Source organism: Bos indicus x Bos taurus, chromosome 19 (genome assembly GCF_003369695.1).
Source record: "Bos indicus x Bos taurus breed Angus x Brahman F1 hybrid chromosome 19, Bos_hybrid_MaternalHap_v2.0, whole genome shotgun sequence".
In the NCBI taxonomy this organism is placed as follows: Eukaryota; Metazoa; Chordata; class Mammalia; order Artiodactyla; family Bovidae; genus Bos; species Bos indicus x Bos taurus.
In genome coordinates, this window is record NC_040094.1 from 49761409 (window position 1) to 49786568 (window position 25160).

The 25160-nt window shown below is 40.9% G+C and overlaps 2 protein-coding genes across 3 annotated transcripts in view; one reads left to right on the forward strand and one right to left on the reverse strand.

Moving 5' to 3' along the window:
• The window catches only part of MILR1 (mast cell immunoglobulin like receptor 1), a 36406-nt gene extending 34951 nt beyond the window's left edge, over positions 1–1455 (forward strand). The window contains exon 9 of the mRNA XM_027518434.1: positions 1087–1455. The gene's annotated coding sequence lies outside the window, so the exon portion shown is untranslated. The remainder of the gene's footprint in view (positions 1–1086) is intronic.
• Positions 1456–6155: 4700 nt separating this feature from the next.
• POLG2 (DNA polymerase gamma 2, accessory subunit) lies at positions 6156–24770 on the reverse strand. Of its 2 annotated transcripts, XM_027517695.1 has the most exons (8): positions 23421–24770; positions 17600–17726; positions 17381–17486; positions 16404–16577; positions 15154–15294; positions 12836–12916; positions 8868–8968; positions 6156–7094 (listed from the first exon to the last, which is right to left on the reverse strand). In XM_027517695.1, exons 1-8 carry the CDS (start codon positions 23980–23982, stop codon positions 6929–6931), a joined length of 1458 nt encoding a protein of 485 aa, XP_027373496.1. In that variant the 5' UTR covers positions 23983–24770; the 3' UTR covers positions 6156–6928. The 2 variants fall into 2 exon arrangements, with proteins under 2 accessions (XP_027373496.1, XP_027373497.1); XM_027517696.1 differs by lacking the exon at positions 17600–17726 and having other exon boundaries at positions 23546–24767.
• Positions 24771–25160: the final 390 nt, after the last annotated feature.

Here is a 25160-nt window from a genome sequence, read left to right on the forward strand (position 1 = left end):
TTTTTGGCTGTGTTGCTTTGCACGGGCTTTCCTCTAGCCGCGGTGAGCAGGGCTACTCTTCGTTGCGGTGCACAGGTCTCTCAGCGTGGCTCCTCTTGTTGCAGAGTGCGGGCTCTAGGTGCGTAGCTCCAGTAGCTGCAGCATGCAGGCTCTAGAGCGCAGGCTCCGTAGTTGCGGCACGGCATGTGGAGTCTTCCCAGACCAGGGATCAAACCTGTGTCCCCTGCTTTGGCATGCAGATTCTTACCCACTGCACTACCAGGGAAATCCTGGCATCTCACCTGGTTCCCCTCCCCTGCATGGACGTACCCCGTTGCTGCAGCACTGTCCACTGAAAAGGCCGTCCTTTCCCCACTAAACTGCAGTGTCATCTTGGTCACTAATCAAATGTTCATATACGTGTGGGTTTCCTTCTGGGCTGTGGATTCTGTTTCACTGTTCTATACTTCTCTCTCCTGTGCCAGTGCCATACTCAGCTTTTAAATAGATCCTAATAGCTGGAAGAGCAGTTTCCCCACCTTGTTCTTTTTAGTCACGTCTTAGCTTTTCTTGACCTTTTCATTTCTGTACTTGGCGAGTCTTGTGGGATCTTAGTTTCCCGACCAGGGATGGAATCCATGCCCCCTGTAGTGGAAACACAGAGCCTTAACCACAAAACCGCCAGGGAAGTCCCTGCATTTCCATACAAACTTTAGTCAGCTTACTATTTCCTTACAGAAAACACTAAGCATAGTACGGATTTTGATTGACATTGCATTGAACTTTTTAGATCAACTTGGGGGAGAATTAATAGTTTTATAATATTGAATTTTCTGAACTGCAAAGTATTTCATCATTTGTTTGTTTTTTTTCAACTCTCTCAGTAGTGTTTTTTTATTTTCTGTATAAACAATCTTGCGTACTTTTTGTTAGATTTAGTCCTAGCTGGTCAATATTTTGAGGCTATGTTAAGTTGTATTTTTATTTCATGTTGTGGATACACAGAAACACAATCACTTTTCTTGGTCAACTTTGTATCCAGCAACCTTGCTAAATTCCCTTTTCAATTTTAATAATTCGTCTAAAGGTCTTTTAATTTATCTGCAGGTTTTCTAACAATCTGGAGACCAGACAGCTACCGCTGCTACTGTTAGCGTTGTTGCCTTCAGTACAACTGCCTCACCCAGAAACTGGAGCCCAGTGGAGTGTGGAGTTCTGCCATTAGAGACACTTACTTTTCAGCAGAAATCATCATCTCCCTTCTCCTTTCCAGGTCCTATGGATATGTGTCTAATTGGTGGAAGATATTCACAGTCATACCCTGGCAGCAAGGGAATTGCAATTTTTCAGGTTTCAGACCCCACCAAATAGAAGAAGGGTTATGAGGTGGCTTAAGAGAACCAACCAAAATAACTACCACTTTAGCCAAAATACCAATCAAGAACTGAGGGGGAAATAAACACATTTTAAGACAAAGGAGGAGGTTTCTCAATTGCGTTCACACTGAAAGAGATACACAATGTACTCATGAAAAAGGAAACTGAACACAGATTCAGGGAGCGTGTGTGGTGGGTGAGGGATGAGAGAGAAGGGGGTATATAAGGGTTCAAAACATGATAAAATTAGCAGGATTTTGAAGGTGTGTTATGGGCATATGGCTAAACAAGTAGAAAGTGTAAATGTAACATGAAAGAAAGTCCAAATATAAATCTAAATACAGATGAGAGTTTAGTATGTGAAAAATATGGCATTTTAAATCAATGGGGAAAAGATGGAACATTCAATACAGTGTAAAAATTGCAAACCACATTTAAAAACTTAGAACTCCATTTTTTTTTTCCACTTCATTCTTTACAAAAAAATCCATTCAGCTAGCTCAAATATTAAAACATCTAAAAATTAAGCCACAGAAGTGGAGGAATTTTATAATAATCTTTAAGAGGGAAAGGCTTTTCTAGGTATGATTTGTGATCCAGAAGACATAAATGAGTGTTAAATTTAGTTAGATGAAACATTTAAAAATCTTTAACTAAATCAAAAGAATGGGGAGAGGAAATATTTTTAATCCATGTCTCTGATATAGTATGATGTTTTACAATATTTGATGAGCTCTCAGAAATCATTCAGAAAAAGGCCAGCAACCCAATAGGAGACTGGGAGAAGGCAGCATATGCAAGGTGACACCAGGGCAGCACGAAAACCCTGCTGGGATGAGGAGCTGCAAACAGGTGTTCCCTTCAAGCATCTGTCCCTTCTGCCCCTTCTGGTCCCAGAGCTGGGGGATTTCAACCTAAGGAGACTGCCTTCTCTCAGTGCTGCTTCTCCTAAAGGAGATAAAGGGGAGAGCTAACCACAGGAATGATCAGCAGTGAGTGGTTCAGTGATGTCTGATCACACGTTCTTCTTTCTCCTTTATTGCCCTGGAGAGACACGCACTAGTCCTTGCCTTTGACCTTCCCCATTACACACTATCAGAAACAGTAACTAAGATCTCGGATAGTGCATCAACTCACAGGTTAGGACAATTAGACACCTAAGGATTACAATGATCTCCAAGCACATCTCCTTGGCCCCTCACACATAATGTGGAGGAAGGCACAGCAGAGAAGCGCCAGAGCAGGACCCTCTAAACGACAGGACTAAGGAGGTATTGCTACCTCTTGCCAGGTCTTGCCAGGTCTAAGGAGGGTATTGTTACCTCTCTTGTCCTGGCCACCATCACCTGGGTACTGTCAGAGCTCCTAATAGGTCTCCCCACTGCCCTTTTACTCCTCTAACATTCCACTCTCCACAGTGAGCTTTTCAGAACAACAGAATGTCCCTCTTCTGCTCAAACTGTGCCCCCTCCTGTCCCAATGGCTTCCGGGCTCCGTATGTGAAGCACCCGGACCAGCTCTCTGACCTCACGCTCGGCTCTGCCCTGCTTGATGGTCCTTGCTCATTCCATGCTGCGTCCCTCCTAAGGGCCTTGCCACTTGCTACTCCCTTTTGCTCAACGCACTGTCCCACATCTTCACACAGCTGGCTGCTTCACATCATTCAGTTTCAGTTGCAGGTCATGGCCTCAGAAACTTCCCTGATCACCCATGTAAAGCACACCACCCAAGGCGTGATCAAACACACCATCCTGTCCTATTTTACAACACTATCGCTACCCAGAATTACCTGAAATTGCCATGTACCTACTGGCTTACTGTCTGTCCCCACCTGCCCACCCCCAGAAGGGCTTTGTTTGTTTTGCTCACCATTGCGTCCCAGCACCTCAAGTTCCTGATACTTGGGTGCTCAAAAAGCTTTTGCGAATAAACAAAATGAACAGATACATGACGCATGTAACAGGCCAGTCTTCAGGAAAAGCACAACTATCCCTGGCATTTAAATCTGAAATTTCTCCCGTGCTTTCTCACAGGAAGATATGGTGTAACATAGCAACCGTCAAGAACTTTTTTATGGTGGCATGAAAAATGAATTTCATAAAGCTCTTTTTTTTTTTAACCTGTCCCGTGGCATGTGGGGTCTTAGTTCCCCACCCAGGGATCAAACCTGTGCCCCCTATAGTGGAAGCACAGAGTTGTCTTAATCACTGGATTGCCAAGGAAATTCCATAGAGCTGTTTCTAATAACATCTTTTAATATATATTGGTGTGGTATAATACCTAAGAAGGGTATTTACTAAAAAAAATTTTATTAAATGCAATTGAGTTGGAGGGAAGTTCTGTCAAAACCATACCATCCAGGTATGGAGCTCTCTAATAATTTTTTTAAGATTTTTTTTTTTTTAATGTGCACCATTTTTAAAGTCTTTACTGAACTTGTTACAATGTTGTTTCTGTTTTTTGCTTTTTTGTCCATGAGGCATGTGGAATCTTAGCACCTCCTGGATGTGGGCTTCACTGTTAACACAAATAGAATGTCTGTCTGGGACAGGGCTTGAATATATTTATTTTTAAAAAGTTCCATAGGAGATTCTGATGCATAACCTCAGTCGGACACCTCTGATCTGGATAATCCTCCATAAATATTACTTACCCCAACTGGTGTTTAGATATTCCATGTTGCCAGTTAGTGCAGTCAGCTGACCTGAGACCAGGAATGCAATCCTCCTGTGAAGCCTGAGGCCCCTAAGAAGACAAAGTACCTAAATAAAGGTACCTGTGGGTTGGACTGAGATTTTCTTTAGAAAAATAGGTCTTTAAACTTTTTAGATTCTTATATACTAAAATCAAAAATTGGACCCCAAACTGCAAAAATGAAATTTAACCTTTCAGGTAGACATATGGTAGGAATATTGGTGTTGCAGTTTCTGAGAGTGCTGTGGTTAAGATAAGGCAGGGGAGCAGTTGTGTGGCATGACATTCTAATTTTATCTCTCAGTATTGAGAATTGGGGTTCTTGGGGGTGGGGAGATACAGATGTGTGATAGAAGAAGTTCAAGTCAAAACCCTAAAGTCCTAAAGGGGCATGAGGGGACTTTTGGGGGGTAATGGAATGTTCTATATTGTCACATGGTGGTGGTTATTATACACATGTCAGAACTCATAACGTGTACCTTTAAAACAAATTTACTGTATGTAAACACACACACTTACCAGCTCTGAACACTGAAAAGGTCTAGGAAGAAAGACCACCTTCTAATAATGAGCACCCCTGGCACCCAGGATATAATCTCCAGTTTTCCAACAAAAGGAACCAGGGGTCCTCGGAGAAACCCTAACTATATAATCTCTATATTAGATACTACAGAAGCTCTCAAGCACTACTACAGTTGTGTCAAAAGGACTTGAGACAAAAGATAGGACAATTGTGCATGAAAAAGAATTAAAGAGGGCAAACCCAGCATTTCTCCCCTTTCCCATACCCCTAAGCAAACAGTAGATGAGATATTTTCCTTCATACAAGTATTTTAGCTAATAAATAAAGAAGGTGAAGCCACCTCTTAAAAACTGGCTGATCTGGGCATTGGTCAATGATTGCTGGCATTCCCCCGAGAGAGAGAATCAGATATTTTGCCCACCCTCCTCCCCACACCAAAGTGATCAAGCCTCTGGATTCAATTTCCAATCTATAGGAGATACAGAGGAATAGGCTAAACTAAACCAAGGTGATACAGTTTGCAAAATCCAAACAGTAGGAAACACTAGTAGATAAACGTTTCATAAAAAAGTACAAGTGAGCAGGAGTGCTCAAATCTATAAGGATAACAACCAACTTGAATAAAGTAGACCTTATTTGGATCCTGAACCAATTATGAGACAGTTTTTAATAGAAACTAAGTGGATAAAGTAGTTCAGTCGTGTCTCTTTGTGATCCCATGGGTGATCCCACCAGGCTCCTAAGGTCCATGGGATTCTCCAGGCAAGAATACTGGAGTGGATTGCCATTTCCTTCTCCAGGGGATGCTCCTGACTCAGGGATCAAACCTCGGTCTCCTGCATTGCAGGCAGATTCTTTACCATTTGAGCCACCAGGGAAGCCCATAACTGGATATCTGATACTACAGATATGATTTTTAAAACTGTTTATTATAATCCTCAGACATACACAAAAAGCAGGACAGTGAACCCATGTACCCATAACTCAACAACTCAGGACTATCCTTATTTTTCACCTATATTCTACCACTTTTTTAAAACTAAATTTTAAAACAAGTCTCAGATATCATATATTTTTACTCAAAAATATTTAAGTACATGTCTTTCAGATAAGGATTTTTAAAAAGAAAAATAAAGCCATAATATCATGATCACACTCAAGAAAATTCTCAAAAATTCCTTAATATCATCTAGTGTTAATTTTTTCAGGCATGAAAATGGTTAACAAAAGATCCTGAACTAAAACATTTACAAACGAAATGATAGCTGTGACCTGCTTTGTATAATATGGAAGGGTGGTGTTGGGTGGATGAGGCAAGACTGGTCATAGGTTGATGGTTATTGGTACTGGGTGATAGGCACATGGAGTTAATTATACTGTCCTGTAGATATCTTTGTGTTTGAAATTCTCCCCAAGAGCAAAAACTAAAAACCTACTAGGTAAGGTCAACTCAGACAAGTTAGCCAACCTTTCGAGACACTGTATATAAATCATCATTTGGGATATCTGCCAAGTTGGCAATGACAACAGAGTCAACACAAACATAATCAGCACATAAACGTTTATAGAATGAGATACTAATATTAGACTACGCCATTTAACATTTATTTTAGCTTGCTTTTCAAAAATCAATAAATGTTCTAATTTAGTTTTAGGTTAATCTTTGATATCTGAGAGTGTACATAAAGACCTTTGCTTTCCTGACAACAAAACCCATTTCAGAGACTAAAAGACAGTACTGTAGCACCAAAGGATAAAGTGTCTTTGATCCAAATTAATCATGATATCCTCATGCCCTTGGACAATGATTGGCCTAGTAATGATCGTGTGATTCAGTTCTGATGAATAAAAGTAAACACGTCTTCTGATTAGGATGTTTGGGAAAGCGTTTACTTTCCTAATTAAAAAGGGAGAGAGTCATGGTTGGCTAGTTCTTATCTCTTTGACTTTCTTTCTAACTAGAGTGTAGCTGAGGTTAGAAATACAGCAGCCGCCTTGTGACCAAGAAGCAACAAGTAGACAGATATAAGCCATATACTGAAGATGGTGGAAAGACAGCAAGAGCTTCGGTCCCTAACTACTATAGAGGAAAAAATTATACCAGCTCCGGACAGTCTAAACCCTTGATCGCTTGTTATTAGAAAAACAATCCCCAATTTGCTTAATCTAGTAGTCTTTTTCTTATAGTTGAAAATATTCCTGATACCATGAAATACATCAAGAAGTAGTAAAAACAATGAAAAAACAAAGCACCAAAAACATCCACTTCTTAAGTGCAAAAGGGTTAAACAACAAGAAAGTTAAATAAGACAACCAACTTAGGAAAGGTGAATATTTATTATACAAATATTGAAATCTATACATTCTTAGCTGATGATATATATTTAGTTAAAAAGTCTTTTACTTTGGATATATGCATCATCTCCTTCATTGTGGTGTCTCTGCTTCTCAACTGTATTAATCCATTCTCCAAAGTAGCTTCAGTAATCAACACTGTGAAGAGGATACTCATTTCATCATATCTAAGAAAAAATAGTTAACCAAAACATATGAGCACAAATATAAATTGGAAATTCACTACATTACCAGCATTAATTACTCTGGAATCAATGTCACTTTCCAGAGCCACAAAACTCAAAGGCAGTGTTGGAGAGCTAAACCCAAAAACAGTTTTCTCAAGTTTCTGAACCATTTTCAAAGTAAAATCTTCAGAAAATTTCTGACATATTGTGATAGCTTGGAAGCTATAAAAGAAAATAAAATATAAGAAATAAATACTATCAGGAAAAAAAAAAAGAAAGAAATATTGGTATCTCAAAACAACATCTGGGATGATATTATGTATGAACCTCAGAATAACCTCGGCCTTTTGGTATGTGGATACAATCCAAGAAAATTATTTTAGACCCAACTCTCTTATACAACTACAATAATATTAGATCCAGTGCACAACAAATGATACCAAAACCCATGTTTGATACATAACTTAGTATGCTAACTTACAGTTTCTAGTTTAGCAGTAACTGAATACATTCCACACTGGCCTTCTTTTTGCTTCAGTCACACACTAGGTCATTACTATTTCTCTTCTTTGTAGGACTCCACCAGAAATTATCTTATTTATCTACTGACTTGTCTATAGTCTACTCTAGCCACTGGCAATATAAGCATCACAAGAACAGGAAACTTTGCTGTCTTGTTTGTTGCTGTATCAAAGTACATAAAATATAGTAGGTGCTTTATCTGAATGAACATATTCTGGGACAAAGCAAATAAATATCCTGAGACATAAAACCTTTACTATGTAAAGAACAAACTTAACTTGATAGTGTCCTTAAGACTCCAAGGGTAAGACTTTAGAACTGAGAACATTGGAAGGTTCAAGTACTACTACTTCATTTTATATATGATAAAACCATCAGCTGCTCTACCTCTAGAAACCTGTTTTTCTTCTGAAAGGTCTATTTAATAATTTACTAGAGAACTGAGGAACAAGACACTGAGCTTCACAACTTATCACCTAAAAGACATGTATTTGACACAAAAAGCTAAAAAAAAACACAAAAAAAACCCCAAAGTAAGGGAAATGAACTGTTTTATTGAAAAATAGAAGTCATTGGAAATAGCAAGGCTAAGACTAGAGACAGGGAGATCGATTAGGAGATTAGTTCAATGATTCAGCCAAGAGATACTAGTAACCTTAACTTGAGTAGGGACAGTGAAGATGGGGAGAAATGGACGTGAGATACATTTAGGAGGAAGACAAGAGTCAGTGATGGACCGGGTAAGGGAGAGGTAGGAATGCAGGACAATATCCAGGTTTCAGTCTTAAGTAATCAGGTAAACAGAGGCACCAATCAACTGAGAAAACCTGTTCTCTGTTCTCTGTCCTCTGGAATGAAATTACCTTCCACTCAGCCTGAGAATGAACCATAAGAACGAGCAAGAAAAAGGCACTCCACTCAGGTTCCCACAGTCCTGATTCAACAAACGCATCTAATAGGAGTAATTCCATTCCTGATAAACTGAAAACCTCAGGGACACATACTTCATGGTAGGAGTCCTGAGGTTTCACATAGCACATGGGTAAATATACCTGATGAGTACTGCTTCCTGCTGTAGCAATTAACTAAGGGTTTGTGGTTCTGTAAACAGAACAGTTAGGAATAATTTTAAACTACATTATATATACATATTCAGAAGAGGTTTGTTACCCATAAAGTACAGAAACATCAGATAATCAAAAACTCTGAATAAATACAATTATTTTTAGCAACCAAAAAGATAATTCTCACTTTGAATAAAGTTGTTCCAGTGAAGACTGCACAGTTTCCAGATAACCAGGCCACACAGAAATTCCATTCTCCAGTAATTCATTAAACAGCCCTTGACAAACCTGGGGAAAAATACAAAAACTCTGAATATGAAAGAGAGAAAAGTAGCTAGAAGTAGTACCCTATTTTCATGAAACCACCTATCATCTTTTTCAATCTTTAAAATGGGCATAAATCCTTTTAATTACATAATATTGTTGATAATTTTATATATTATATATTTATAAACTGTATATTTCTTAAGAACTTAAACACTGCAAGGCGTGTTAGTTGTTTAGTCGTATCCGACTCTTTGAGACTGCATGGACCACAGCAGGCCAGGCTTCTCTGTCCATGGAATTCTCCAGGCAAGAACACTGGCTGCTGCTGCTGCTGCTAAGTCGCTTCAGTCGTGTCCGACTCTGTGAGACCCCATAGATGGAAGCCCACCAGGCTCCCCCGTCCCTGGGATTCTCCAGGCAAGAACACTGGAGTGGGTTGCCATTTCCTTCTCCATGCATGAAAGTGAAAAGTGAAAGTGAAGTCGCTCAGTCGTGTCCGACTCTTAGCGACCCCATGGACTACAGCCTACCAGGCTCCTCTGCCCATGGGATTTTCCAGGCAAGAGTACTGGAGTGGGGTGCCACTGCCTTCTCCGTAAGAACACTGGAGAGGTGGCCATTTCCTTCTCCAGGGATCTTCCCAACCCAGGGATCGAACCCAGGTCTCCTGCATTGCAGGTAGACTCTTTACAGTCTGAGCCATGAATACTAAATGCAAGTCTCTGAGATTTTTATACTAAACTTAAGAATTTTTATTATCATCACTCAAAACACAAAAGCAAAACAGAGTCTATCAAAAAAAAAGCAGGTAAGTCCAAAGGATTATGTTAACTCATCTGAGACTTGAGGATTGAAGAGAAGAGACATCAAAGAAAAGTAAGAAGAAGCTAGAAAAGTATGAAGAAAACTAGGAAAGTGGTATTCCTGAAGCCAACTAAAGAAAATGTTTCAGGAACAGAGAATGATTGATTAGCGTCAGTGGAATGCTAGAGACAAAAGCCTGATGGAAAACACAGAAATAATAATGAGTAAACGACAGTTTACTGTTTTAAAAACGGTGATGAAAAAGAAAGAAAGAAAGAAAAATTTAAAATGCCCGTAACAATCCAAAACTCTAAAGCAAAATTTTCCTCACTGGTGCAGCCGACACAAGATGTTTAGCAGTATCCCTGCCTTCATCAGATGCCTGGAGCACTCTCCCTTACCTTGTGACAACCGAAACTGTTCGCAAACTTTACCAAATGTCCGTGGTGGGGATGGGGAAGGTAATGGTGAGTGGAAGGGTCACATGAGAGCCTGTGCTTGCACTAGAGCACTGTGTCTCCAACTTTAGCTTCAGTAACACCTGGAGGGCTTGCAAAACACAGATGGCTCAGCCTCACCCCAGAGTTTCTGATTCAGCAGGTTTGGCAAGAATTTGCATTTCTAGCAAGTTCCCAGGGAAAAACCAGAGCAAAGTAAATGGGTGTTAAGGTATATGGTATTTTGGGGACAAATGAGAATAAAGATATTAATAAATCTTAGAATGTAAGAGGAAAAAGACTAATATGAGTTTTAGTAAGTTAGTGGTTGCCAGCAGAAAATGACCTCTTCCTAACAGAAGGTGGAAGAGGAAAGAAAAGCATGATTAAGGTGAAGATGTGGGGGAATGAGAGCCCTCACGCCACAGACAGTCCACAAACAGGTGCAGCCAGTTTGGAAAGCAAGCTAACCGATACAGTGAAATTAAGGCTACGTGTTCATTTTACCCCCAAATCCGATCCCTGTAAAAACAACCCACAAAACCTCTTCCATGGCCCAGAAAGTTACAGGCATAAGGATTCTGTCATAAAGCTGAGGAAAAAGTTAAAAACAGAACAGGATGCTCCTCGACACCACTCGTTCGGTACAACGCGGGAGGCGCCAAGCAGCACCATTCTTCCTGTAAACAAGCAAAGCAGAGCAGGGCCTGCAAGGGCACCGAAAATCTCAGAGGCAGAGCTCTTCTTTGTCCTGCAAGCGGAAAAAACAAACTCCCCAGGAACTTGGTACCTCCTGCGGTGTTTGGGAAGTCCTCCTCAATCCTGGGGGCAAATGTGGACATCAAGCCATTCTCTTTCCCTTTCCCTGAGCTCAGTATCACCACCTTCCCAGACCCTCCCCAAGAGCTTGAGAAAGCCAGTTAATCTTTCAAGAGTCCTCACTCAGTTCTGGACGGTCTGAGTCACCCAGACAGAAATGACTGCTGAAGGGGCCCTGGCTTTTTTAAGAGTATTTAATTTGACCAGATACAGTAAAAAATAAAATAAGATTGCAAATCTAGAGCTTGTGCTGATACCAACAAGTATCAAAATGTTAAGTTGGCCAATAAACACACGAAAAGATGCTTAACATCGTTCAGTATTAGAGACATGCAAATCAAAACTACAATGAGATACCACCTCACTCCGGTCAGAATGGCCGTCATCAAAAACATCTACAAACAATAAAGGCTGGAGAGGACAGGGAGAAAAGGGAACCCTCTTGTACTCTTGGTGAGACTGTAAATTGATACTGCCACTATGGAGAACAGCAATGGAGATTCCTTAAAAAACTAGGAATAAAACCACCACATGATCCAGCAGTCCCACTACTGGGCATATACCCTAAGACAACCACAATTCAAAAAGACACATGTAACCCAATGTTCATTGCAGCATTATTTACAAAAGCTAGGGCATGGAAGCAACCTAGATGTCCACTGAGAGATGAATAGATAGAGAAGCTGTGGTACATATACACAGTGGAATATTACTCAGCCATAAAAAGGAATGGATCTGAGTCAGTTCTAGTAAGGTGGATGAACCTAGAGCCTGTTACACAGAGTGAAGTCAGAAAAACAAATATTGTATATTAATGCATATATATGGAAGCTAGAAAAACAGCACTGATGAGCCTGTCTGCAGGGAAGGAATGGAGATGCAGACACAGAGAACAGACTTGCGGACACAGTGAGGGAAGCAGAGGGCGGGACCCACTGAGAGAGCAGCGCTGACATATACGGCACTGCTGTGCTGAGCCGCTCAGTCGTGTCTGACTCTGAGACCCCGTGGACTGTAGCCCACCAGGCTCCTCTGTCCAAGGGAGTTCTCCAGGCAAGAATACTGGAGTGGGTTGCCATGCCCTCCTCCAGGGGATCTCCCCAACCCAGGATCAAACCCAGGTCTCCTGCATTGCAGGCGGATTCTTTACCATCTGAGTCACTGGGGAAGCCCAATACTGGAGCGGGTAGCCTATCCCTTCTCCAGGGGATCTCCCCAACCCAGGAATCAAACCAGTGTCTCCTGTATTACAGGTGGAGTCTTTACCAGCTGAGCTACCGGGAAGCCCATATATAACACTATCCTGTGTAAAGTAGCTCTCTAGTGGGAAGCTGCTATATAACACAAGGAGCCCAATCTGCTGCTCTGTGATGGTCTAGATGGGTGGGTGGGAGAGTGGAGGGAGGTTCAGGAGCTGGAGGATATACATATAATTATGGCTGATTCGAGTTGTATGGCAGAATCCAGCACAACACTGTAAAGCAATTATCCTCCAATTTAAAAAAAAGTGTTAAAAAGAGAAAAGGTAAGAAGTTACTCACTAGACTTCTGTACAAATATTTTGATCACCAAAATTATGTATACTCATTTTAAAAAATGCAATTATGACTGAGCATGACATTAACAGCAAAATCCACACAAGTGTATTCAGTCTCTTTTGTATGCTATATTTCAAATTGCATTAATTAATCACAGTATTTATCCACAGTTCATTATTCAGTTAAAGATTTTTTTAATGAATCAAAAGAAAACTTAGATGGCAAACTACTCATTTACTTGGAATAGCGGTTACAGTTGAAATCCAGACACTGAAGCTTGTTTAACCCACCTGTCTTAGTTCCACTGTTGGGCCTCGTCCCACATCCAAAGCAGCTTTAATAGGCGCCAAGCAAGGGTGAAGTTTAAGCACCTGAAACAATTTAAAGAGCAGGGGTAAGAAGGACAAGCACCAACCAACACGAAGCTGCTTCAACAGTTAAAATTTTCTGTGTGAAAATGGAAGCTAGCTGAGGTCATAAAAGGTCATGTAAAGATTCAGCTGCCATAGATGTCTCCATTTAGGCATTCTGCAGAAATACATCCATCTGATGCTCTCCTCTCTCCCGACAACTCCATTTTCCCTCAGTTGAAATGCCCTTTCAAAGGAACCACTGCCTTCACTACCCAGCCTGCGCCATGCGCCTTATCACTCGCACCTTCTCTGCCAAAACCCATCACGCTACACATTCATTCAGCCATTTAACACTTGTATGAGAAACAGTTCTAGGTGGTGGGGACAAAAATCCCTGTCCCTCACGATGGGGAGAAGATAACAAAATAAAAAAGTAATATATTTGAAGGTAGGAAAAGAAAAGAAAGTGAAGTCGCTCAGTCGTGTCCGACTCTGCGACCCCATGGACTGTAGCCCACCAGGCTCCTCTGTCCATGGGATTTTCCAGGCAAGAGTACAGGAGTGGGTTGCCATTGCCTTCTCCAGGAGATCTTCCCAATCCAGGTATTAAACCCAGGTCTCCCACGTGCAGGCAGACGCTTTACCATCTGAGCCACCAGGGAAGCTCTATATTTGAAGGTAGTAAGTGCTTAAAAGGAAAAAAAGAAAGAAAGAAGATATGTGTTGGCAAGGGGTGGGCTAGGGGAGGGCTGTTTGCAATTTTAAATAAGGTGATAAGAGAAAGTCTCCTCTCTGAGGTGACATTTGAGCAAAGACTTGAAAGTGGATTGAGGGGCAAGACCTGTGCGTTTGGAGGAAGAGCACTCAGACAAAGGGAGAACTAATGACATGACTCTGGGGGCACACCTGGCATGTTCTAGAAACAACGATGATGTCTGTATTGCTGGAGCAGACTGAGTAACGTGGAGACGAGCTGAAGGTCAAAAAGAAAAAGGTTTTGTAAAACATTTTAAGGGGCTTGAGCTTTTCCCCTGAATAAGAGGAGCTTACTGGAGGGTTTAAAGCAGAGGAGCCGAGTAACATGAATGTTCAAAAGGGCCACTCAGTGCAGGGTGGTGGGGATGACGGTGGCTTAGATCAGAGTTCAAGGAGGGGAGGTGGTAAGAAAAGACCAGATTCAAGATATATGTTGGAGACAGAGTCAAAGAGGTTTTGCTGATGGTTTGGAAGTAGGGTATAAGAGAAAGAAGGGATCTCCCTTGTTTGTTTGCCACAAATGCCCCATAAATCCCAACTCCCAGAATGGCCACATCAGGCTAAATGAACACCGCATAATAAATCACTAACTGTGCAGAGTGGAGCTACAAGCTCATGGTGTCTGATGCCAGGTGAGCACTCAACATGTTAAAACTTTTGATTTAGAGACGCTCCCTGTCACAGTTGAGGGGAATAGGACTATTCTAAACTCTTGCCACTTAAACCCCTACTCCTCCACATTTTAAGCTAACAATCTTGCTTCTGAATTCCCCAAGAAAACAAAGGATGTGAGTAAAGCTTCCTTCAAGGGCTAAACAGCCCTGGCAGCCTATTTTTATCTATACTATTGTTTTTCCTCCCTGCTGTTTAAAGTAACCCTTTTCAAGACAACCCACCTCCCCCTGCAACATGTATTCTTGATTCTGTCTTAATCCTTCTTGTTACTTCCAAAATTTTGCTCCATTAGGCATTTCATTTCTCTCCTACAGCTGCAACTCCTCCTCTCTCTCTTGATTTTGAGCCCGTAAGAATGCTAAAACTGCACATCCTAAAATAAGCCTTTCCCTTGACCCAGACCCATGGCTTGCTCCTGTGATCCAGTGACCAGCCACTTGGGGTCAGACCAGAAGCTGAGAGGTCAATATCACAAGTCTGGCTGGTCTGTCTTACTCCTATTTAACATTTTGCTTCTGATGTAAGTGGAAGCCATCAGTTAAGAGGCTCAGGGGCTGAGAGTGAGAGAGCTGTCTAGCTGCCCAAGATCAAACAGAAACGCCTTTGGGGCTACCCAGTAGGGATTCCCGGTTCTAATTCTGCAAGAACCTGCTTATTATTCCTGTGGCCGCATTCTCTAAGAAACCTGAAAAATATTTCAATTACTTGCACTAAAAAAATTATTATTCAGACTTTATGTTAGAAACCAAGTACGCTAACACAAAAAAGAGGGGAGAAACCTGTATTTTTAACTTCCCAAGGCTGTCTCTGAAATATCAAAGTACCTTTCTATGAAGATCTTTCTTTCTTGTAAAGGAGTTCTCTGTTAGCTGGAAAGAATCATAGAGGTAGGCCAGCATGCCTCGGTCTAGATCTCCATTTATAGATAAAACAGAAGGAACCACATTTTTCCGCCCGTCTCGGCCCTCAATAGAAAAGTACAACAAAAATAAAGCATTATTCAGCAGAACTACCTCCTAAAATCACATTTTAGACTTACAGAATCAGTGATCAATAAATCTGATCAATAAAACTGACCAATAAATCTAGACAGAATGATGAAATTAATTTAAAAGTTATCATTTTGGCAACCCTCACAGTAATCATTGATTTGGGCAAAAAAGATGCTGTAACATCAGCAGGTCAAAATTTGCTGAGAAACAGGTTATTTTTACGTAAAGTATCTGCCCACAAAAGACTTATTAATTACTTGCCAAGGAATAACCTCAAAATACTTATCAGCTTTACAATGGAGAAACCTGGGAGGGTCATCTTAATCAAGTGATAAAGGTTAATATCACCAGTAACAAACGGCTATCACATGCCTCCTGATACGATGCACTGTGGAGAGGGTGGCACCATCTCTGTGGCATGCCTAGCAAAAAACACTTGAAGGAAACTCCAACCAAGGGACGGTCTACAGAGCAGCTGGCCTGTACTCTTCAAAAATGTCAAGGTCATGAAAGACAAGGAGAGATAAAAGGAATTGTTCATTTGAAGGGGACTAAGAACACATGACAATTACTTGAAACCCAATCCTAGATTGGATCCTGGACCTATAAAGGGCAGATCGGAATAACTGATTACATTTGAAGGGTTCTGTAGATGTGACAGTAATAGCAGATTACTGTTACTTTTCTGATCATAATGACCGCACTGCAGTTATATAGGTGAGTCCTTGTAATACTTGAGAAATGCATACTGAAGTACTGAGAAGTCTTGGGCCAGCCACCATGTCTACAGTTAATTCTCAAATGGTTCAGAAACAATCACAGGGTAGTCCAGTGGTTAAGAATCTGCCTTCTAACACAGGGACAAGGGTTCGACCCCTGGTCTGGGAACTGAGATTCCACATGCCACGGGGCAACTGAGTCTGTGCACAACGAAGACCTGACACGGCAGAAAACTAATAAATAAAATCTGAAAACATAATAAAATGTACAAGTCAGAGGGTTTTTTAAAAAGTATATCTTAAAAATGATCATGGTTAGAGAATCTGGGTAAAGGACACACAGGAGCACAAGGGAAAACATACGTGTACTTGAGCCACACTTCCAGGATACATGTGTAAAAGTTCATGATCTCCTAGGTTCCACAGGGTTTCTATTGGCTCCTTTCCCCAGGGGAAATTGTAGTAAAGTCTGTTTCCTTTTCGGCCTGCTTCATCCTGACAATCTCCACTGCTGAAGTTAGATGGACTCATAGCAAACTGGAAAGGAAAGTTTGTCTTATTAACATATTAAAATGAACATTAGAAAGTAAAGTTGCCTGCAGCAACTGAAATGAAATGGGTCAGGTTCCACATAAGAACTGTGAAGTTGAATTAAATATGAGTGACTATGCTGCTAAAAATACTGTTTTTTAATCTCAAAGAATTACAGAGAATAACTGCTGATGCTATCTAGCCTTTCTGTGGTCAATTAAAAAGAAGGGAAGGAACCATGAACTTAGATACAGAAGAAAGTATCACATACCATTCTCATCCTTCCATAAACAGCCTGAGTATTTGTGATCATTTCATTTAGTTTAGGTGAGTATTTGGAGATTCTGAGAGTTAGAGTAATAAGACAATGGCAAGACAAAAATGCTTACTTCAGCTTTTCTCTCTTAGGCTTACATTAAAACTTGATTGTAAATTACAGGACCGTTTGACTAACATGGAGAGTTCATGGAGGTTGGGAGGAAAAGCTAAAGTTGTAAGAGTGGGCAAGGGTCAAACTCTATACCAGTCAGGAATGCCAGGTAAGAGAATTTGAACTTTATTTTGTTGAAGCCTTACCAACAAAAGTTTCTGACCAAAACATCAACAAACACCTTTACCAAAGTAACTTACAGAACAATGAAAATCATTACAAAGAGTTTTTTTTATATGTACTTGTTAATTTTTATAGCTGTCTCATAAATATAACATAGCTACATCAAATAAAATTTAATTTATTATAGAGAAGTATTACTTCTTACTTAGCCAATTTGCCTATTCATTATTAAATTAAAGGTTAATTATTGTAGTACCTTTCTCCACCATAGGAGTCGATGACGTAACCAGAAATCAAGCCACTGGCTTGCAGTTCTTGCTGAAGTAAACCATACCAGAGAAGCTTCAGTCTTTTCACCGATTCTTTAGATATGAGAAATATAAGACAATCATTTATTTGAAAATGATATAGTCTATCCCAAAGTGAAAGTGACTGTTTAAACACAAGGCCAAGTTATATGCCATTTTCTGTGTACCTTTTAACACCATCAGGTGTCTGCTTAGTATCAGAAACAGGGTGAAAACACGCTCCAATCTGAGCAAGGCCAAAAGGTAGCCTCTTGTTTACCAGATCCAGGTAACTAACATAGTGCTCCAAGGCACCTGTTAAAAAATAAATCAGTCATTGTATAAATCTGTTGCATAAACCCAATCATTTTGGTCAATTTATAGACAAATTAATAATATAATGCTAACACAGCAATAAGTAATAGTAACATGGAGCTCAAGTAGATCTTAGTTGATTACCACTTAATTTCAAGTAGTGCTCTCCAACTTTTTAGTTTGACGATTTTCAAATCTACAAGAAAGTTGAAAGAATAGTACAATAAACATCTGTAAATCCTTCACCTAGATTCACCAACTGTAAACATTTTGCCACATTTTTCTTGTTCACCACAAAACATTTCAGCAGGCACCTCCTAAAATTAAAACTATTCACTGTACACCTTTATTACACCATTAATCATGTCATGATTTCACCTAACATATGATCAATATTTTATTTTCTGTCACCCCAAATGCCATTTATTGCTGTCTTTTTCTCCCTAATTAAGGTTAATAAATGCTCTGCATTTTGATTAGGTTTCTTAAATCACTCTAAATCTAGACTATTTCTCTGATTTCTCCAACTTTGCTTTTAATAACACTGACTTTTGATTTGAGTACAGGCCAGTCACAGATTAATCTCAAATTAGACTTGTCTGAATGTTCCCTTATGATTTAATTTGGGTTAATCATTTTTAGCAAGAATACTACCTAGTTGATATGTTTTGTCTTACTGCATCCTAATAGGAGGAACCTAGTATCAAATGATCCCATTTCTAATGAAACCAGATTTAGATTAACTAGTTCAGGCAGTGAATATCCATTCCCCACTATTATCCTACTCCCCAAAAATCTTCCACCCAATCTTTTAGAATTCACTGATGACCCCTGCTTGAATTATCGTATCAAGGATTACAAAGGTAGTTTTTCTATTCTAGTGTTCCTTCTACATTTACTGCACTGCTCCTATTAAAACAAACTCTCTTCAACTCCTCTTTCTACCAAGAGCCTGAATTACACCAAGAGCCTTAATTACTTATTTTTTTCATTAACACTGTGGATTAGATTTTTAATGTGTTCTCAGCCATTACCATCAATATTTATTTTAATGTTCAATTTGTCCCCAACTTAGCCAGTGGGAATCTCCTTCAAGCCAGTATCTATGTCCTTTTATCATAAAGGACTCCCGCTCCTGCTCCTTGGAAGGAAAGCTACAACATACCTAGACAGTGTATTAAAAAGCAGAGACATCACTTTGCCGACAAAGTTCTGTATAGTATAGTCAAAGCTATGGTTTTTCCAGTAGTCATGTATGCATATCAGAGTTGGACCATAAAAAAGGCTGAGTGCCAAAGAACTGATGCTTTTGGATTGTGGTGCTGGAGAAGACTCTTGAGAGTCCCTTGGACTGCAAGGAGATCAAAGCAGTCAATCCTAAAGGAAATCAACCCTAAATATTCATTGGAAGGACTGATGCTGAAGCTCCAATACGTTGGCCACCTGACGGGAAGAGCCAACTCAATGAAAAAGACCCTAATGCTGGAAAAGACTGAAGGCAAAAGAAGAAGGGGATGGTGAGATAGTGGGATGGCATCACTGACTCAATGGACATGAATCTGAGCAAATTCTGGGAGATAGTGAAGGACAGGGAAGCCTGGTGCACTGCAGTCCATGGGGTCACAAAGAGTCGGACACAACTTAGCGACTGAACAACAATACTTAGTCTTCTAGTAATTTTTTGCTTTCTAGCACCATAAACTGTCCCAAAGTCACCTTATATTGTCCCTGCCCCAGACCTGGAATAAGCCATTTCTCCAAGTACTGGTTCCTTTTAGAAACTTAATTCTAGGTGTGCTCGTTGCTATTGTCATTGTTTCTAGGCCTTTTCAATGAAGAAAAGTTAGGAAATATGTATTTTTAAAATAAGTTCATACTGATAGTCAATTCAAACAATATTACAAAGTTTATCCTTATCTGCTTTGTATCTTTTTTCTTACAGTGAAAATCTTGGTTCCTACTAAATCTATCCATGGGTCTATTTGCTCAGAGTTGGACACAACTGAGCAGGCATGCACAAAATATATGTAAAATAGCTTCAGAATTATAATTCCAACATTTCTACTTAGAATAAATCAAAGTTCAAGACTTCTTACACTTAGATTATATCCCACTAAATGACAACACTGTGTTCAACAGTTACTTGAGATTTCCACTTCCCATAACAATTGGCAAGCTTGTTGACAAGAAAAGCTTGGCCGAGAAACTTTAAAAAATCTGTTTAAAGACACAAGAGAGCTATCAAGGCAGTAAGGACCGAGGGTCCAAGATTTGGAGAGAAAGGAAGAGTAGAGAGGTGAATTCACTTTCACATCTGAAGTAGCAGAGCTGAGAAGCTGAAACGGACATCGTATAGGGCTGGGAAGTATAAAAATTGTAGTCCAAAGGTCATAAGAAAGACAAGCCCTGGCGAACACCCCAGCCTTTCACTAGGGACACCTAAAGGATTGCCTTCTAGGGGTCAAGTGCAAACGAAGCTGTCAATGAACTTTCTGGATAAATATGCCCTAACTGCCTGCCCAAAGCAAAAGTAATCCCCATCCGCTAGCCCACAGATAGAAGAAAACGTCACCCAGAGCCTCAATTTATCTCTACAATTAACACACAAATTACTTAGAAAATCAAGAGAAAAGTCCAAATGAACAAAAGTCCAGAGTAACACAGATACTAGAAACAGGCATAACTGAGTTATCAGACCAGACTTTGAAATGTGATCAATGTGTTCAAGAAAGTTGGTAACAAGATGGGGGAAGTCTAACATATGTGTAACTAATCACAGGACAGAAGAAAGAGAACAGGGCAGTAGCGATCTTTGGAGATAAAATGGCTGAGAATTTTTAAAAACCATTCATACTTAGATCAGTTCAGTCACTCAGTCGTGTCCGATTCTTTGCAGCCTCATGGACTGCAGCACGCCAGGCTTCCCTGTCCATCACCAACTCCTGCAGTTTACTCAAACTCATGTCCATTGACTCGGTGATGCCATCCAACCATCTCATCCTCTGTCGTCCCATTCTTCTCTCTCCTTCAATCTTTCCCAGCATCAGGGTCTTTTCAAATGAGTCAGCTCTTCACATCAGGTGGCCAAAGTATTCATAGCCAGAGGCTACCACAATAGTTCAGATATGAAATAGAGAAGGCAAGGGCATCGGGCATAGAAAGAAATGGCAAACTGGTACTTGAAAGCCAGAAGCACCAGACAACTAAAAGATTAGGCAAATGCATGGATTTAAGTTTCTTAAAGGGAAGAGAATGTCTAGCTCATCAGTAAATACTTTCATGAATCTAAGACAGCTGTGTTTCATTTTCTCATAGGAAATAAAAAATTGATTTGTTTTGGAACATGGTAATGAAAAGTGATTTAACTTCCCCAAAGTAAAACCATCATGAATAATTAAAGTAGTTCAAATCAAAATGGTCACATTTACTCCACAGTTTAAGTTTGTCTTATTAAGGAAATCTTTAAAAGGTTGTAAGTACTAATTTTCACAGACCATGGACATTGGTTATTTCAAATTACTTCCTGCTACTGCTAAGTCGCTTCAGTCGTGTCCAACTCCGTGCAACCCCACAGACGGCAGCCCACCAGGCTCCCCCATCCCTGGGATTCTCCAGGCAAGAATACCGGAGTGGGTTGCCATTTCCTTCTCCAATGCATGAAAGTGAAAAGTGAAAGAAGTCACTCAGTCGTGTCCGACTCTTTGCGACCCCACGGACTGCAGCCTACCAGGCTCCTCTGTCCATGGGATTTTCCAGGCAAGAGTACTGGAGTGGGTGGCCACTGCCTTCTCCAAATTACTTCCTAGTACCAATTAATTAAAAAAAAAAAAAAAAAAAAAGGCAAGGATAACATGTTGCAAAGATGAGATGCTTTAAAAAAAAAAATCTAATCCCCCCCCAGAATCTCTACTATCATGTACTATTTAACATTAAAGGTATACTGTGCCCTACAAAGTTCTGTGTATTCACTCAAGAATCACTTATAAAACTTGATCAGTCCTATTATTCTGCCAATTCAAAAATTACCTGAAGGGCTCTTCAAACAACAGATTATGTAGATCAGTACGAAAAACTGAGGGAGGGCATTTTCTTGTTGCTCTGGAAAAACGAGCTCTTTTTTTTAATTTGGCTATGCGGCATATGGGATCTTAGTTCCCTGATCTGGGATCAAAGCCACACCCTTGCACTGGAAGCTTGGAGTCTTAACCACTGGACCACCAGGGGAAGGCCCAAAACGAGCTCTTGCTAAGTCGTGTGTGTGTGTGTGTGTGTGTGTTGCTAAGTCGTGTGTGTGTGTGTGTGTGTGTGTTGCTAAGTCGTGTGTGTGTGTGTGTGTGTGTGTGTGTTAAAAGAGTAACTGTGGAAATACTTGTTAGTATTTTAGTAACAATGAACCAACTACCAGGGGAAGGCCCAAAACGAGCTCTTGCTAAGTCGTGTGTGTGTGTGTGTGTGTGTGTGTGTGTGTGTGTGTGTTAAAAGAGTAACTGTGGAAATACTTGTTAGTATTTTAGTAACAATGAACCAACTACCAGGGGAAGGCCCAAAACGAGCTCTTGCTAAGTCGTGTGTGTGTGTGTGTGTGTGTGTGTGTGTGTGTGTGAAAAGAGTAACTGTGGAAATACTTGTTAGTATTTTAGTAACAATGAACCAACTACCAGGGGAAGGCCCAAAACGAGCTCTTGCTAAGTCGTGTGTGTGTGTGTGTGTGTGTGTGTGTGTTAAAAGAGTAACTGTGGAAATACTTGTTAGTATTTTAGTAACAATGAACCAACTACCAGGGGAAGGCCCAAAACGAGCTCTTGCTAAGTCGTGTGTGTGTGTGTGTGTGTGTGTGTGTGTGTGAAAAGAGTAACTGTGGAAATACTTGTTAGTATTTTAGTAACAATGAACCAACTACCAGGGGAAGGCCCAAAACGAGCTCTTGCTAAGTCGTGTGTGTGTGTGTGTGTGTGTGTGTGTGTGTGTGTGTGTTAAAAGAGTAACTGTGGAAATACTTGTTAGTATTTTAGTAACAATGAACCAACTACCAGGGGAAGGCCCAAAACGAGCTCTTGCTAAGTCGTGTGTGTGTGTGTGTGTGTGTGTGTGTGTGTTAAAAGAGTAACTGTGGAAATACTTGTTAGTATTTTAGTAACAATGAACCAACTACCAGGGGAAGGCCCAAAACGAGCTCTTGCTAAGTCGTGTGTGTGTGTGTGTGTGTGTGTTAAAAGAGTAACTGTGGAAATACTTGTTAGTATTTTAGTAACAATGAACCAACTACCAGGGGAAGGCCCAAAACGAGCTCTTGCTAAGTCGTGTGTGTGTGTGTGTGTGTGTGTGTGTGTTAAAAGAGTAACTGTGGAAATACTTGTTAGTATTTTAGTAACAATGAACCAACTATTCAAACACGCGATTTAACTTAGGTCCTAATTCTAGGACTACTCAATTGAACTCCAAAATACTACGGTTGCCTTGGGAAACTGACAGCTTTACTAGATCCTTGAACCAGATTCTTTTAAGAAACAATAACGATCCCATGAACCAGTTGTCTCCAAGGTAGCAAGACTGTCAATAAACCCAACTACGTCAAGAAGACAGATTCAGGTAATTTCCTTTCCACGTGACTAAAGGGCCAGTTGCAATTCGTGAAATCGAGCGAGATTGCCTTTCCACCCCACCTATTTTGAAGCATGAAATCGTGAAGCATACCGTGAAGAAGGTTCTCCCGTAGTTTCCCAGAAGTGTTTAGTAAGTTCTCAAGAAATGCTACTAGCTGTTCCTTACTCAGCTCTTTGTCTTGCAAGATTTCGCGCAGTGTTTCTGCAGAAACTAACCTGAAGCCATTGTCCACCGGCAGCGAAGGATCTGGTTCACGATGGAGGGCGTCTACCGGGAACACCTGCTCCCTGAACACCACCACTGAGGACCACCATTCGGCCGCCAGGTTCTTCCGCAACTCTATGCCCAAGGGGCCAAGGCCGGGGTGGCATCCGTTTAGAAGAGAATCTCGGCTAAGCTGCTGCTTGGTGCCACTGAGGAAACGTCTCTTCCGACAGATCTCTACCAGCGGCTCACTCCCCTCACCACCAGACTCGGGGGCCTCTCTCGGCTCGTTTCGGGGTAGCTCCGCTTGCGACCTCACGGGCCCTACGAAGGAGCCTGTCCCTTTCGACAACTGCTCCGGCTGCCTCCCATCTACTTGACCCCCAAACCCAGACAACAGGCACCGGCAGATTCTCTGGCAAGCTCTGATGGCTGGAGCAGAGCGCATCGCCCTCGGGTGTTACAGAGCAGTCTCCTACTAACTGGCTGATCCCAAAAAACCGCCACAACAGGGCGAGCCCAAGGGTCCAGTTGCGCAGGCGCGACGGAAGTGAGCGTGAGCGGAGACCGGTCCCTCCCACGGAAGTACGTCACTGCGTTCCGGCCGCCGCCGTCCCATCCCTTTCGTCCAGGTGAATACAGGATTCCTCTTCTTTTCTCAAGGTCTAGATCCTTCAGACTGCTGCTCTTTTAATCCGTCCTCAGCACCGAAAGATCATTGCCATCTGCTTTTTACTATCCCGCTGTTCCCAGTAGAATCAGCTTTATTTTCCTATTTGCTTTTGCCAAAATACCTAGGTGTTCTGCACATTTCCGTTTACATACACCTTATTTAAATGGTAATTTGCATTCTCAACGTCGTGTTACCGAAAACCTTAGTTCCTTTTTAAAAAAAGGGTGTAGTCCTGAATGTTAGAGACCAGGCCTCTTGTGCATCTCTACTAAAAATGCTGTCACCATCCTCCCTGTCCTCTCCTGGAAGTACGTGAATGGACGTTGTGACGATCAAGTATAGTCCCTTTACATATATTAAAAAGGATGCCCTTGGCCACCTGTACCCATCACCTGAAAACACTTAAAAAACTGCTGAGAATGGCCCAGTAGTATTAAAAACTCTCCAGGTTAATGAGGCGGCACCAGACAACCAAGCACTGGCGTACACTACAGTTGTTCTACCAGAGGGCCCTTAAGACCCTTCCAGGAGCTTGTGACTTCACACTTCCACTTAAAAAACATCAGCCCTGATAGTGGTACAGCCCAGATTAAAGAAAACGGTTTATTTCAAAATGCATTATAGTTCTACTTCAGACTTTCCCGTAAGTGGCTACGACGACTAAGCCAGGTGGAAGAACAAATCACTATATTCTACTAGAATACCAGGAAAAGGCAGTTTATGAAGAGGACAGTCTAGCAACTGAGTTAAGAGAACACAAGAACAGTGAAAATTCATCACGTGTGACAGGTTCAGAAAATTGCTCCATACAAGAACATGTAAGTCTGTTAAAAAGTCAGTAGATCAGTATATATGAAAAGCAATTGTATTAACAGTGAGGCTGGGCAGTATTAACGTGTTTTCCACTCCCAGAAAACACACACGAGGCCTACAACGCAAATAAATAAAAGAGA